This window comes from Terrapene carolina, unplaced genomic scaffold, assembly GCF_002925995.2.
Source record: "Terrapene carolina triunguis isolate 2854851 unplaced genomic scaffold, T_m_triunguis-2.0 Scaffold67, whole genome shotgun sequence".
In the NCBI taxonomy this organism is placed as follows: Eukaryota; Metazoa; Chordata; order Testudines; family Emydidae; genus Terrapene; species Terrapene triunguis.
Window position 1 is genome coordinate 33,556,168 of NW_020664418.1, and position 16,803 is coordinate 33,572,970.

At 42.1% G+C, this 16,803-nt stretch overlaps 1 protein-coding gene across 1 annotated transcript in view; it reads left to right on the forward strand.

Annotated features, from left to right (window-relative positions):
- Positions 1–5,652: 5,652 nt before the first annotated feature.
- LOC113406065 (transient receptor potential cation channel subfamily M member 7-like) overlaps positions 5,653–16,803 on the forward strand; it is a 70,339-nt gene continuing 59,188 nt past the window's right edge. The window contains exon 1 of the mRNA XM_026648309.2: positions 5,653–5,715. Within this exon, the coding sequence (XP_026504094.1) occupies positions 5,713–5,715 (3 nt within the window). The 5' untranslated portion in view covers positions 5,653–5,712. The remainder of the gene's footprint in view (positions 5,716–16,803) is intronic.

Consider the following 16,803-nt stretch of genomic DNA (forward strand, 5'->3'; position numbering starts at 1 on the left):
CTGCCCTAGGTCCTTTTCTGAAGAACTGCTGCCTAGCCACTCGGTCCCTAGTCTGTAGCAGTGCATGGTATTCTTCCATCCTAAGTGCAGGGCTCTTTAGAGGAACCTTTACAATATATCACTATTGGAAGATAAAATGTTGTTCACAGACACTTCTTTGAAAAAGGCTCAAAGTAACTGAAGTGAATTACAATGGAAATAATCAGACTGAATTAACTGAAGATCACAGAATGATCCTTCTGTGTGTGTATCCCTCTAGAAACTGAGCCATGTGCCCTATAAAAACCATATTGTAAAGTGACCAACCTATAAAATGAGAGAGACAAATATGTGCTTGGGGGAGAAGGCTTGGAAACTCCACCTTGTTAAGAAAGTAAATGAGGTTCGTTAATTACCCTTTTCTGCCATCGATGACTCTAATAAGGGGAAAAAATGTTTCTACACAGAATCTATTTGACCTTGGTTGGGGTATTAACCTGATTTCCTTATCAGTTAGCAATTGTGTTTGGCTTAACTGCTTGCATACCAGCACATACTTTCAACAACTTGAAATGTACATCCATAGGCTCACTAAGTATAACTGGTCATGCATCCAAAACCAGACTTCTTCATGAATTACCCACTTCTTTTATTGAAGAAGGAATTTCCATTTGTCTTTCAATGGGAATCTCAGTATTTCTTCTGCATGCACATGAGAGCAGTTAAGCAACTTTTTCCAAATATTGTATGCTTGCTCTGTTACTGATTATATTGCATTACTGGGACAAGGGGCATTCTTAAAGAGCCTCTTTATTATCTCTTAGCACTTTTTATTGCAATGAGATCAAGTTACAACTGGTTTAGTGAGATGTAAATCCTAGTAGGCATGAGATTCCTAAATCTCTGGCAAGTATTAGATCACTGTGATGCTATATTTCAGCTTCGCTAGTAGCCGTGGTAATTACAAAATAAACAATTGCACAGAATAAACAGTCAGTGACAGGTTGTTCGTTTGCTTTTCAGATGTAAGAATGAGATTAAAAAAGACCTTAATTGAAAGGAATAAAGCATCTGTTTTGAATTTAATGATAAGAGTAGACTGCATCAGCTAAAGGACGAGGAATTTAGTGGAATATAAAATGACGTTTAATTATTTTCCCTTTATTCACAGGTGACAACTGACGATGGACATCTCACATGGAAGAAAAAAACGGTGTCTAAAATTAACGAGCATTATGGTTGGAAAGCCATTAACCCTTAATTAGAACTAGTAAATGTGTAACCTTCTAAGGCATTCTGAAGTTTACTTTAATGCCTGAAAATGTATTTCTCCTCACCACCTGCATCTAAAAAAGAAGTCTGAATATCAGGGATAAAAACAAAAGATTTCATATATGATCTATGAACAATTGACTCTTTCTAGGTGACTAACTCTACTGATTTGTGGGCTATCCTGCTTGTAAACTCAAAGGATTAAAGGGGGCAAGGTACTTCCTTGCACCTCATACCATCTGTTCCATGGCATGGGGAGTAGTAGGCTCTGCGGAGATGCTATTCCCCTACCTCGCACAAATGGGTGACCTTGCTTCCCCGGAGCAATGGTGAAAGAGAAAGGGAGACTGACTCCTTTAATTACAATCTCCTTCCCAGGCTGCTCCAGCAGCGGCTGCCCCATCTTACTCTCAGCTGATCACAAACTGTTTAACTAGCAAAGGGCTAGATTGTCAATCTAATTGCAACTTTGCAGAATCAGTAGGACAAAGATGTGGTTTATTCCTGGCCTCAAGATATGTTCTCCTAAAATGATAGCTTGTACAGGAATGTCTCAATCAATGTTCTAATTTGGCCTCCAGCTACCTACCTCTTGATTCTTTTGGCTTTACAGCACATTGAAATACCTGTACCTTCTGCAGAGAGAGGAGACTGTATTGTCTTCAAGTCAGCATGAGATGCCAGTCTCCTGGGCTAAAGCTGTCTAGATTTGTTAGGCTGATATTAAAGTGGAAGGAGGAGGACGACAAAGGGAGCGCATTCATTCATACTAAATACTCTCTGGCTAACGAAGTGATAAGGTGGAAAAGAGCAAGGAGGAAATAAATGGATGTGCATAGATTAAGGGTCTGATTTTCAGAGGTGCTGAACTCCCTGAGTCTCTTTTGCATTTAGATGGAGTTGAGGGTTTCAGCACTTTAAATCAAGCCCCGAGAGTCTATGTTCCAGTGCTATAAGCATGGGAAATAAGCCAGACTAGCCCAAAATGATACTTTATGAAGAGGAGTGTGACCTAATCGTCGTAACCAAAACTTGGTAACCTTGACTGGTATAACCTGTGGAGATGAGACGTAGGGTGACCAGATGTCCCGATTTTATAGGGACAGTCCCGATATTTGGGGCTTTTTCTTATATAGGCTTCTATTATCCCCCACCCCCGTCCCGATTTTTCACACTTACTGTCTGGTCACCCTAGATGAGAGAGAGATATGAAGAGGAGGAGGAGACAGAATAGAGGCACTCTGTGTCAAAAGTACTTACAGCATTGGTGGGAATCCCACATTGGTGGGAATTCCACATTCTTGCTGCTTTTCCCCATGGAAAGCCCTTGAAACTCCTCTGGAAGATTGCCTCTGCTGCTAGTCTTTGTGCTTTCTCACCCAGCATATTGGTTACAATAAAATGGACACCATTCTTGTCAGTGTCACCCAGCTGTCTCTGCTGGGGAGACAGCACTAAAGAGCTGAGGTGGTGCAATCTTCCACTTCTTGTATTCAGATCTGTTGCAACTTGCTACCAGTTCTTGGTGCAGCGCTATGTGCTCACTTGGCATGTAGGAATGAGTGATGTTCTAAAGTGGCTGGCCCACAGAGAGGATCAGACCAACTGCTCCTGTTAGTAGTTGGTTTCAGAGTAGCAGCCGTGTTAGTCTGTATCCGCAAAAAGAACAGGAGTACTTGTGGCACCTTAGAGACTAACCTGCAGAGATGTGTGACTTGGAAGCTGAAGGACCAGGATGTTAGTTCCAGCTATCCGTTTGTGTGACTGTTACAGAAATTTGTCTGTTGCTTGCAGCCCCTGGATTTGTCACAACAATGCTATCCACTGCTAATCTCACAGATATTTGTCTCTGTTACTGGAACTTTAAATGGAAAAATCATTACCTTCCTACAAGAGTGTCAGTGCAGGGAAATATCTGCAGATCAGTTCCATATAATTACATCAGAGCTTGTTTCTTATGGAATATGAATCAGTTTCCTGAAAAAGTATTTTGATTTGTTTTCTCTACTACATTTAGGATCCAAATCTTCTATCCTTATTCACGCTGAGTCACACTGATTTGAATGTACCACACATTGTACATAAAGGTGGCAAAATCTGGTCCTCGGCTAGCTGCAACTCAGTCTGAGATTCCCCTCCTCCCCCTACTTCTGTAATAACGTCAGTGTTTTTGCATTGGGCCTAGTAAATCAATTTTGCTATCTCCTGGAAACAAACTGCAGATTATTCCAGTTTGAGATTTGTTACAGAGGATTTACCATGAAAATCCATAATGAAATTCTGCTTATTTTAAATTAATGGCATAGATTCCAAAGTATGCTAGTTTTATTTTTTGTCTATAAGACAAGGTTCCTGCCCTGAGGAGTTTACAATACAAATGGGACAGGGCTTATTACCGACAAAAGCGATCAGTTCCAACTATAGTATTGCAGATTATGTATTCCTTATGCCACCCGATTTTAAACCAAACTTTGCACCCTCGATAATCTGTACGTTATTCCCTGATAACCAGAAACTTCTATGCTTAAACTCTGTACCGTTCACTTTTTTTATCATCTTAATAACATTTTTCTGCAAATTTTGTCCAACACACGTGACATACACTTTAACATAGTGTTAATGAAGAATTCTCTCCCTTATCTAAGCATATGGGTGTAACCTGCAGGGAAAGCTTCAGTGATTACTAGATTTTTTTAAACATAATTTAAATAAGTTGAATACCACCGCTCACTTTTGAAATACACCAACTGTACTGTGCTTTATGAACTTCTGGGTGCATATTAGTGACCGGTTTTTATGGAGGCACTTGTATCAACATTGAGAAAAACAGCAGTTAGGGTTTGATTCTTTGATGTACTGAGTGATCACTTCCTTGAGGTGCTAAACACCCTCATTTCCCAGCAACTTCAATAGAGTTGAGAACAGCTACTTTCTGCATGCCACCGATATGCCTCAAGGGATCAGCCCTAAAACTTCTCACCCATTCCCCAAAGCTAGTACTGTTTTTGCATGAAAAATCTTAAACATTTTAAGAGATAGGCATTGTAGGTCCCCAGCAGGAACGGAGTTAAGCGACTTGCCTTTGAATAATATGGTTCCAGTTAAACTGGTTTCTAACAAACTTTGAGAGGGGCCTACTGTTGCCATGTTGAAGAACTGGCAAATCCCTGTGCTAGCTTTAAAAGCTTGTTTTTAGTTTTAAAATGCTTCTTTGAGACCCAGCTATGCTGTATAGGGTAAGTTAAGTTGCTAAGGCTGATGCAAGACATTTCCTCACTCCAGCAGTTGAGAGCTAGCCTCTCAGTCCTTGCTACTGGGGAAACGTGGGACCTGACATCTGATCTTTCCAAGAGCAGTGTAAGGTACAAGCCAGCTGGACTGTCCCTGTAGGTTCCCCTCCACCCACCCCAATAAGAGGGGTCACTACAGCTGGCTTTAGGCAACTGCACTAACCAGGGGGACTTCTGAGTGTTGCAGGCCGAGCAGTGTCAATTCTGGGGGATGGAACAGCTGACCTGTTAAGTATCTCTAATTCTGTTATGATTCCTCATCCCATACACAGCAGGGAATAACTCTGCACAACACACTCAGATCAACATGCCACAATCATATGCTGGGATCTGTCCTCTCTGCTGGAAAACCCCTCTTGGTAGTGAAGATAAGAGGTGGGCTGCGATCCTCGCTGTAAGGGTCACCACGGACATTGAGTCGGGCAGAGGCGGCCGCTTGGGAACATCTCCAGCTGTCTCCGCCGCACGCACGGAACAACCTTCTCCGTCTTGGAGCCGAGGCGCGTCTTTCAAATGACCCACAGCCTAGTCCCAAGGCCCGTGGTGCCCCAGCACTTTCCCCAGTGGAAATTAGCGACGTTGGCTACGAGCGCCAGGAGAGTTAGTCACGCGGCAGGGCAGCAGCCCAGCGGGGCAGATTTGCTGCAGCAGCGTTTCCCTCATGGTGGGTCTTTGTCCCTCAGGTGACCCTGGCCCGAGCCGAGCTTAGCCCTGAGGCCCGGGCAGGGCGGGCAGTGCGGAGAGCTGAGGGGCTGGGCAGGGGCGTTGGGGGCCGCAAAGAGACGCGGTGGGGACCAGCGGCAGCTCAGGCGGAGGGAGGGAAGGAGGGAGCCCGGCGTCTCCCTCCCCCCGGGGGCGGTGCGCGCTGACGCGGCAGCGCTGCTGCCCTCGGCCTAGGGGAGTCGCACAATTATGAGAAGGAGCCGCCGGGCCAAGACCGCCGCCGCCAGCGTTGGGTCCCGGAGCAGAGCCGAGCTCGAGCCACCCCGCTCTCCTCCTCGTCCCTGGAGCGCTGCCCTCTCCCCGCCTCTCCCCGCCCAGCCCCCCGCAGCCGGCGAGCTCAGCCCCGATAGATGGAGACAGGCCCCGCCACCGCCGAAGCACGAGCAGGAGCAGCCCGGCCCGAGGAGAGCCAGAGCCGGCGCCGAGACCCAGCCCGACCCTGAGGAGAATGGTGAGGGGGGGGGGCTGGGCTTGTCTTGTCTTGTCCCACCGCAGCTCCGACTCGGCCCCGGGAACCGCAGTGGGCTCGCCGGCTTGGAGCGAACCGGTCCTCGCCGGCTGCTCCGAGCCCGAGCCGGCCAGGGCCGCTTCCGCCCGCCCCCTTGGCGGAGCGGGGCATGGGGCTAGCCCATGGAGGTAACCCGCCCCCCCCCCCCCCCAGGCCCCCGGGGGCGGTCCGGTAGGGGGGGGGGCGGTACTGACGCCTCACAACGCGCTGTCAGATGCACGCTAGTGACGGGGGGGAGCGGGGTCAGGTGTTTCTGTCGTGATGCGCCCGGGTGTCAGCTCGCCCCGAGGGGCGCACAGCTCTCCGAGAGGTGACTGCACGTTTCCTGGAGCTGACGGTGTCTCCCTTAGCTCTGCGCCCTTCTGGGCTGCCCTGCGCCCTCAAACAGAGCGACTTTGGTTTCAGAATAACCTTCTGCTAGTTTTCAGTATTTGTGTTGTCTCGTTCTCCTCTCGGGGGACTAAATAATCCAGGTGTCGTCGTACTTCAGATAGGCAAGAGCTTGCCGTTGCACAGTATTTTCTGGCGTTTATCGTATGTAGGCTTGGAAGGCTTTGTTTTTTTACCAGTAAGCGTCAATTTCTCCATACCCACACAAACCAATGAAAAACATTTTCATCAATAGTAATCGAAAGAAAAATGCTGCTTGAGATCATCTTAGAGTTTGATTTGTATATTTTAACATGTGATGTTGACAGTTTGTGTTTGTAAAGGTTCTGAAGCTTTAACTTCTTAAATCTTAACATCTACTGTCATTAAATAATAATTTTCGCCCCCCCCCCCTTTGTTGCAGCTGTGAAAACTTAAATAGCTATAAATTGGAAAAAATGCTTAAAACCCATAATTTTGCACAACTGAAAATGTTAATAAAAAAGCTTAAACATAAACATTGATAATATCTGTCAAAATTATGAAAATTGAATTCTGCCAAGCCTAATCACATGTTCCTCTTGATATAAGCCAACGTTGTATTATTGCTGCATACTGTACTAAGAATTTGAATCTTGGGTCTATCAGTTCAACCCCTTTTCTCAAACTGCTTGTTTGGGTCTTGTTTCTATTCAAGAATATTACTCCATTGTGACACATGATCTTTAATAATGTACCCCTTTAATCATTTGCCTAGTCAATCAGAATTATTTTGTACACAGCTATATCTTTCTGAGACTTAACCATTCCTCCATTTTAATTTTTCCTCCCTATTTAATTCTTACATGTCAAACTTTATGTAAATAATAAAAATACAGGGCTCTATATTAGGACCTGCACTCTAGTAAGATATTGCTACTTACAGCCTTCTGCAAAGAATACACAATTTTAATTTTAACCTTCTGTTTTTAATTACTAATCTGTTAATTGCGTAGCTGATACTTAGAGTTGATACAGTAATCCATCATGTGGAACTGTTTCAAAAGCATTCCGAAAATCCAAATAGAGTATTAAATCTATTGTTTACCACTATCTAGACCAATGTTTTTAATTTAAAAAATGTTTTATAACGTGACTTATTGTGTGAAACCATGTTGATTCTCACCTAGTATATTGTACATTTCTATACACAAATGTTATGCCTCTCTTACTAGTACAAATGTAAGACTTAGAAATTCTAGGACAGATGCTGAAAATTAGACTTCTCTCTTTTAAATATTGGGACCTAGATTTGATGAGTTGAGAGATTGCATCAAAAAGTTTCTTCCTGTATTTGTTATTCCTGTTACATACTGTGACTGTACTGCAAATTGATCCTTAACTGTCACAGGTTTCTGGGTTGAATTAGCATTAGCTGACTTATTTATTTTCTGGCAGTGTAGTAGATACATTATAGTATCTTATACCTTCTGCTTTCGTTGGTGTTTGTCAAATCTTTCATTATATTCAGAAAAAAATATTTTACAAGTTAATTTGCACAGAATGTTTTATTTAAAAAATATTTTGTGCTAAATTCAAGATGTTCTTAAACAGCCAAATCCTTTATAGAATATTTTAAATTTCTAATTAATAGTTAATACTAGAAAAACTTGGTATGTATTTAGGCCCTGATCGTGAAAACACTTAAATTGATGAGTAAGTTAGAAATCAATTACTCCATGACTACAGTTATTCAAGTGCTTAAGTGTTTTCAGTTAAATTTGTTTCAGTTTGGGACACTTTTTAATCTGTTGTGCAAGGGTGGGGGGGGGCTATTTTGTTGTATTAACAGGCTTCAGGTTGGATGTTCATCTGCTCCTTTTATCTTTTGCTGTTCTTGTTTTCAAAATTCTCATTAAACTGGAAATGTCTGAAGGCAGTTTAACATGTGACTTCTCATTCAGCAGGGAGATATGACAAAGTAGTGTAAGTGAAAATGTTTATTTTAAAATCTGACCATGTAATTCTCCTCCCTCTATGGATCTCTCCACTGGCTCTGTCTAGTCCAGGGGTCGGCAACGTTTGGCACGCGGCTCGCCAGGGTGCTTACCTTAAACTGATGCAGTACAAATCCGCATCCCTCTTCTCCTTCAGAGTCCTTCTTAAAACCCACCTATATTGTAATGCTAACACAATGTGGCTTTTTGTGCCCCTCTAGTAGAGAGATTAGACACATAGATATAAAGAGAGAGGTGTTGAATCTTGTTACTTTCTGAGGCTACAGCTACACTAGAGAGTTTACAGCAGCTTAGCTTAGCTACTTCAGCCCCTGCGAGAGTGGCGGTAACTGTCAATGTAACTTACCTTGCTCGGGGGGGTAGTTTATTCACACCCCTGAGTGACATATATTATGCTGACATAAGCTGCAGTGTAGACATAGCCTCAGTTAACAGACCTGGTCCTTTGGCTTGAGGAGTAGAGGTTTATGTTTTTGGGTTACAACTAGCCTGTGGGTATTGAACCTGGGACCTAACAGCATAAGGAGTTCATAGATACGCTTTTGTTGAGTAATTATGTAATCTTGTTGCTGTGTTTACTTTCTCTCCTTCCCCACTCTACTGTTTTGTTTTCCCTTCATTGTGTTGTGTCACTTAGATTCTAAACTTTTTGAGGCAAAGACAGAGGATGTGTATTTCTTTGTGCTCAGTAAATAAACAAACTAACATGGAATACTCCAATTCCACATTATTTAAAACAAAAGAATGTCCCACACCTTTTTGTTTCAAAGGGTAAGATTATTAATGGTGGTTTTATGTTTTTATTAAAATGAAACAATCAGCTTGATGACCACATTTGTTTGAAAACATTGTACCTCTGTTGTTGCAAATAGCACCTGTGGCTTGCTAAGAAGTGTGGTTTAAAAAAACCCCTCTATATATTCACTTTGTTTACAGTTTATAGGTAATTTGTGACAGCACTTTGTATACAGTAGAACAGAGTTACTAACACCTCGGGAATGATGGTTGTTTGTAACTGAACAAAACATTATGGTGGTTCTTTCAAAAGTTTACACCTGAACATTGACTTAATATAGCTTTGAAACTTTATTATGCAGAGAAAAATGCTGCTTTCCCTTTATTTTTTTTTTAAATACTTACATTTAACACAGTACTGTACTGTTTTTTGTCTCTGCTGCCTGATTGCGTACTTCCCGTTCCAAATGAGGTGTGTGGTTGACTTGTCAGTTTGAAACTCTGTTGCTCATAACTCTGAGGTTCTACTGTAGTCAGTTTTGTTTCTTTCTCCTTGATGGAAAGACTATTATATAAATCAGTGGGAGGGAAGAACACTTATACTCTGACTGTGTCCCTTTAAGCAATATTTGAATATAGTTTAGATTGTGACTACAAGATGCGGATACTAAATTTGAAAATTCAGTATTTAACAGAGAGGTTTGGTATTTGTGAATTCTGCTTTAAAATTTGAAAGAGGAAGGCAAGGAAATGATCCTTTAGTATATTTTACCCAAAAAAGGATATATTTTACTGATGAATTTATTTCTTTTGAAATCTCTTCTTTGCTTCAGTGGTGTCTACTTTTATTATAGTATTTGCATGCTGTATTGATCTGGTGAAACATTAACTTTTTTTTGTTGTTGCAAGTCTGAAGTAGAGTTACTAATGCAAGTTGGCAGTAAAATGGTGCATGTTGTCCGGAATAACTTATTGTCTTTGAGATAATGTATCCATTTTCCAGTTTAAATAATTCTCTTCTAAGGAGGGCGGGGGGAGGGGGTTGAGCAGTGGGGTGGATATCTGCTTAAAATTACAAGAAAAGGTGTAGCTAATGCTACTTAGGAAAGCTGTCATATTTTCTAGTCAACAGCAAGAAAACTAAACAAGATGCAATGCCTGGATATGTTTTCTCCAATCTTGCAGTGACCAGTGTTTTGAAATAATTTTTTAAAAACTTTCACTGTGCACAATCTTTTATTTTATTTATTTATTTTTTTTTGATGGGGGGCTTTGATTCGGCTTTTATATTTGTGCCTCTCACGTATTAAAATAATTTGAAACATTATTGAATATTTAGTTTATTTAGAATAACGTGAATATTAAGTAATTTTGCAACTCTTTGCTTAGTAACATATCTCAGGATGGCACACATTTAAGTGGTTTGGGTATCTAGGTAGATGCTGAAGTACTGTTAAAAATACTTATTTGCCTTAAGACCGCTGGTTCAAATCCAGGCAGCCAACTTTTGAATAGATAAATTGAGTACCAGGCAGCTTACTACATCTGTGCGTCTTGTTCCTTTACCACTATAGTCTCTTTCTCTGGCTTGGATGCCTGCAACCTTGCCTCCCCACAAATCCATTCAAAATGTGACTGCTAAAATAATCTTCTTGGCTTGTTGCTGTGATGCTCCTCCTCCCAAGTTCTTTCATTGGCTACCCTCCTCCATTGTACCAAACATAAACTTCTCCTTTCTATCCAGCCTGTTGTGTTGTGGCAAGGTTGACTCATACTTTTGCTCTGCTAAAGATGCCAGCCTTGACCACCTATTTTTCTGACAAGCACTTATGCACTTACTCTTAGTGTGCGCCTCATGAGTGGGGAAAAACTCCCAGTCAAAATCCAAGAAGCCACCACCTTAATCTACTTCAGCTCCCTCCTAAAATTCACCTCTGCTGCAATACATACAGAAATTCAAATGAGGTAGCAACTGGGCAGATGGAAAGTTGTGATCACTGCTGCCGAATGGCTGAGAATTATGCACATCCTGTTTGTATTTTTTACCTTGCCTCCAGTGCGCCCCAGCTCAGCCCACTTGTTTGTCTCTTAGGGCTTGTCTACCCTATCCCGCTAAATTGGCTATTTAATGAGTCTGGTGAAGACGCGATAAGTCGATAGGAGAATGCTCTCCTGTCAACTTCAGTACTCTACTTCCCTGAGAGGTGGAAGCTAAGTCGGCAGGAGAGCATCTCCCGTCAACATAGCATGGTGTAGACACCGCGCTAGGTCAATGTAAGCTACGTCGCTCACCCCCCCTGAGTGACACATTATTTTGATTTATAATTAGTTTGTGAAGTAAAAAGTTCTATATCAGGGGTTCTCAAACTTCATTGCACTGCGACCCCTTTCTGACAACAAAAATTACTACACAACCCCAGGAGGGGGGACCAAAGCCTGAGCCCCACTGTCTTGCGTGGGGGGGTGGGCGGGCAAAGCCAGAGCCCCATCACTCTGGAAGGGGGATGAGGGGCAAAGCTGAAGTCCAAGGGTTTCAGCCCCAGGCAGAGGCCTGTAACCTGAGCTCTGCCACCCAGGACTGAAGCCCTTGAGCTTCAGCTTTGGCACTGGGAAGTGGGGCTCAGGCTTCAGCCCCGGGCTGTAGCAAGTCTAAGCCAGTAAGTCCAAGTCCCAACCCACAGTTTTGAGAACCGCTGTTCTATATAAATTAACAACTGTTTGGGACTTTGTGTACACTAGCCTTGCATTTATTTATTTGGAAGAGTGAATGTAGGTGTAAACTGACAAGAAACTGATTATTTCCTGTTCATCAGTGTCTGTGCTTAATACCTCCATCCCCCAAACACAAACTGTTTTAAATAACGTTAAGGTCATAAAAAATTGAAAAATCAAGGAATTTCTAAATATGGCTCATGATTTTTGAATAACATCACTATTCAAAAATGTACACCATAGACATGGGTCTTACTGGTTTGTCACAGGAGCTTGGCATTATTATGTAGCTTTTATTTTAACCCCCCTCCCCCAGTCTCTCACATGAGGCTATAAAATGTGCATTATATACCAGATGGACCAGAATAGATGATACTCTCTTGACTAAATCTGTAGTTGTGGTTGGAGAATCATACTTTATGGGTCAGATAAAACAAAGGGTTCACTTGGATTAGTTCCAGCATCCTCTGCACGTTACATAATAAGGTCATGTGCTACCATGATAATACTTTATGGAAATATAGGTACAGTATATACTCAAGGTAATTTTGCTAAGGTTTATTCTCTCCCGTCTTTTTAATGTTTAAACTGAATGGTTTTTTTTAAAACAGGTGTACAAAAAGGCATCTAAAATCTTAAAATGGCAGAATTGATTCTGTCGCCTACTCATTAGGAAAAAGCGGGGACTGGGTTTGGATATTAACAGAAGTATGCACACAAAATCGCTAGTTGATTTACTTTCTGGTTAACTTTGAAAAATACAGATATTTATGAAGGTGCTGACATACTCCTAGTAGTGTGAATAGCACCTTTGTAGCACTAGTAGCATACCTTCTTTGTTTAGGGCTTTGAATTCACTGCATGATCAGAGGGGTTTACACAGTTTTAAAGTGCTTGTTGTAGATCTATTTCTATAGATCTACAGGAAATCTTAACTTACTCAAGGTCTTGGCATCTATGCTGAGCAGCTAGGTTCCATTATAAAATCCTATTTTATCCCCAAGACTGGTATGGCCTGTAAACTGCCAGATTTACTCTGACAATGTTTCTGCAAAGTTTGACTTGTTTCAAGTCACTTAAAAAAACCCCTCTAATTTGAAAATGATTTTGTTTTAATGGTCTTTGCCTGACTTTGTTTTTAAAAAGCTTACTACTACCCTTTCAAACTTTTTGCATACTCAAATGTCTTCAACTTGCACACTGTATATATGTGAAAAAAATAGGTTGTAGTTGTGGATAGTTTTTGAGTCCAGTCCTGTTTCCATTGACTTCAATATGAGGTTTTCTTGTTTTATTTGACATTGATTTCAGTAGGAAAAGGATTGGGCACAGTTTGTGAGCATGGTGCCCTCTACTGATTGGCAACAGCATGAAAAAAGTATGGGTGCCAACATGGCTGATACATCTGTTAATTGTCTCAAGTAATGGAGGCCTATATGTATTGGAACTAGTGGTCCAGGGTTCCAGTCCTGGCTCTGAAAACTAGAGTGCTTTCTTAAAATTTTGAGAATTCTCTATTACATTAATAATAATGTACTGAGATTAAAACACTTTTTAATATTTTTGGTGAAATGTCTTAATTATATTTGTCTACCTCTGTCTTCCCAGTGAACTCGCATTAAACTGTGACATTTTATTATAGGTAGCTTTTTCTGGTTTTTCACACGCTGTTTTTATATACAAAAATATTAAAATTATTTGACACCGATATGATATCAAAACTAGACAAGGTTTTCTTTGAATGAAACCAATGGAAGAAAAACTGTGTGTGTGTGTGTGTGTGTGTGTGTGTGTGTGTGTGTGTGTGTAAAACTTATCTCACATGTATAAGTTTTCTCAGGGTCTAGGACCTAACATAGATAAACTGCTATAGTAGCAGTAACAGTTGCCTCTTGCACGTTACTGAAGCTAAGTGTCAAATTATGAATTAGGTCTGGAAAAATTATACATTACTTGCATGTTAATTTTATTTAGGGAATAATATCATTGAAATATGTACCATATAATTTCAAAAGTTTTTCCTCAAAGACTAGCTCATTTATAAGTCCTAAATCAGTGGTTCTCAAACTTTTGTACTGATGACCCCTTTCACATAGCAAGCCTCTGAGTGGGACCTCCCCTTATAAATTTAAAAACACTTTTTAATATATTTAACACCATTATAAATGCTGGAGACAAAACGGGGTTTGGGGTGGAGGCTGATAGCTTGCGACCCCCCCCCCCATATAATAACCTTGTGACCCCCTGAGGGGTCCCGACCCCCAGTTTGAGAACCCCTGTCCTAAATAAAGGACAAACTGATGCCACTTGCTGCTATTCTAAAGTAGCTCCTTTTCTTTTTGTCTTTCTTTCTTACATTTTTGTAGGGGTAACGTAACATCACATTCTTGTGATTTTTGACACAAGCAGGAATTCATTCATGTAAATTTCTTTTCAATTATAGCTATAGGTAGGATAACTCATAGACTTATGCCTTTCTCCATGAACACTGCTAGTCCTGGTTTAATATGGTAAATATGCACTTTTTCACAGTGGAAAAAATATGTTCACCTAACTCAGTCAAAATCAAAATGGCAAGTGTGATAGCTTGAATTTGATATCATGCCGTAGTTCTTCTTACCTTTCCCTGCCCAAATGGTTGGTTGTTTCCTCGGCTTCTAGATTTTCTGCAGTCACTCCTGTCATACTTCCATCTTGTTTGGTATTAATGCCAAAATATATCTAGAGGTGATGGAGGAACTTGCTGCTGCTCTCATTGTATAGTCTGCTTGTACATGCTTGATGATTTTTTTTAGGATTTCTTGTATGCTTGACAGCTGAAATCCAAGATCTGCTTTTTTCTTCCTTTAAAAAACAAATAATTGTGCAAATACTACAAGGAGAGAATCGCTTTTTGTCAAATCTGCACTTCTTGGAAAAACGCAGGAATTTATAAGGGCAAGAATTCCAGTTTTAAACAATAATCTCTGTAGCTGTCCTGATAGGAAACTTGTCTTTAGCAGCTCTTGCTGTCTACAAAATGTCCAGACTTTGGACAAAAATATTTACACAACCTTTATAGATACAGCTATCTTATATTAAATATAAATTCTTTATCCTTATTGACACTTTATCCTTGGCGTATAAAATTGGGTTTTGAACTGGAATTTGGCTGCTCTGTTCAGCACTGGGAGCATTACTCTAATGTGATGAGGATCTTCTGTTGCACAGATGCTCCTACTCCTCCCAAAGCTTCAGGCCTGGAGGGTGTGGCTAGAGGAAAGTGGGCATTGCAGAAATACATTGCATTAAACCCCAGTGCAGTTTTCAACTCTGTTAGGTCACCAGACCAGCCCTTATTGTACCAGAAGCAGTTTCACTCTTCTATCTAGCATAGCTAGTGCCTCCCTCACATAGAAAAGACATGATGAACTCTTTTCTCTCTCCTTCCCCTCTGATCTATAATCAGCTTGTTTGGCTGGTCTACCTTTGTTGTTCTCGCTTCTCTTCCATTCCTCCTTAATGTGCATGGTGCCACCCTGTTTAATTTTTGACTATTAATTACATCTAATGGCGCCAGATGACCTGAATAGATCTTATGACTAAAAGTGTGTGAATGGGACTAACTGTATTCCTGTATCCAACTGTGTGGGTGTGTGTGGGTGGGGGGGGGGTTGGAGGGGAGTAGCAGTAGGGTGGGTGTGTGTGTGTGTGGGGAGCTTTGATCCAAACTCTGTTCTGTTGACATACATATCTCTAGAAAAATGTAGCTCCGGTAACTTTACAGTTCCTCTAAGTTAAAAACCATACTCTATGTATATATTATGAAATGTCCAGGATGTATCTGTCAGGTTTTTAAGTAAACATTCATAAAGGTTTTCAGTTGTGGATATCAAAACAGGTTGTTTTGTTCTGTGGAAGTCTTGTTTTTGTACTTGTTCATTAAATCTCATTTGCTGCTGGCTTAGGAAACACACAGGTAAGTGAACATATACATAATACTCCATTGCATGCCTTTCTGAGAAAGGGATGGTAATAACATTAGTAATTTTAAAAGTGTGAAAGGGCTGTTGTTCTTATGACTATTCTTTTGTGTCCTTTTCTTCAGCAGATTGTCTAATTAATAAAGGCAGTAAGCTGATATTTTAGGTCACATGAACTTCTTTTGTACAAGTGCATAATGTGATATAATCAGAGGGGCCTAATAAATACATAGTATGCAAGTTTGAAAACTACTTGGAAGAAGTACTTTTATGATATGGAGTTTTGTAAGATTTTTATTTTTTCTCCCTTACTTGGTTACTCACACTTTCTCCAATATTTACTCCTGGGAGGATTCTGCGTGACTGCGCACCTGTAGAAAATGCACCCCTGCAGAATTCCTGTGCTTCCCTGCAGAAAACAGCAGGGAAGCAAAGGGAAGCCGTGCGGGGGGATGACTATGGGTGCAGTTTGGAGGGAGGCAACCCCCCCCCAAAACACAGGTGAGGTGTGGGGGGCACACTGGGTTACGTGCCACTGCCCCCCAATTTCTGCAAGCGCAGAGCTGCCCAGCTGAAGGAGCCTGCTTCTTGGCTCCATTGACTCTGCAGCTGAACGCCGCCTCTTGGTCCCAGTGCCAATTGTGCTCCCCTACTGTGTGCTGGGAGCCTTCCTGTTTTCTGTGCAACAGTGAGTGCCTAGGATGAGGCTGGGGAAGGGTGGGGAGGAAATGAAGGAAGGGGGGGTGAGAGGATGGGGGAAAGGAAGGGGGTGGAATAGGGCAGGGGGAAGGGAATGTGGGAGTGAGGGGAGGAGGATGGAGAAGAAAAAGGGATAGGGGAATTGGGGGGGAAAGGGGGAGCCCGGCATGCAGCATCCCCTCGGCAGCAGCTGGGGCTCCCCAATTAAGCAGACCCATCAAACCCTCACCCTGACAAGCCCTACCCCTCTGAGCCCCCCCCCCCCACTGATCCCCAACCAGCTGTACCTGGACTCCCACCCCATCAAGCCCCAGCACTCGAACCTCCCCACTGAGCCCCCCAGACCCCTCCTGCTGAACCCCAACCACCTTCACCTGGATCCCCTACAGAGTCCCATTGCCCCTGCACCTGGGACCCCCCAGCGAGCCCCTGTGCATACAGGTCTCCCACTGAGCTGTCCACACCCAGGTTGCCCCACACAGAAATCTCTCACCCCACACCTAGATCTGCCCACACTAAGCTTCTCCCCACTTGGATCCTGCTGGGCTGAGCCTTCC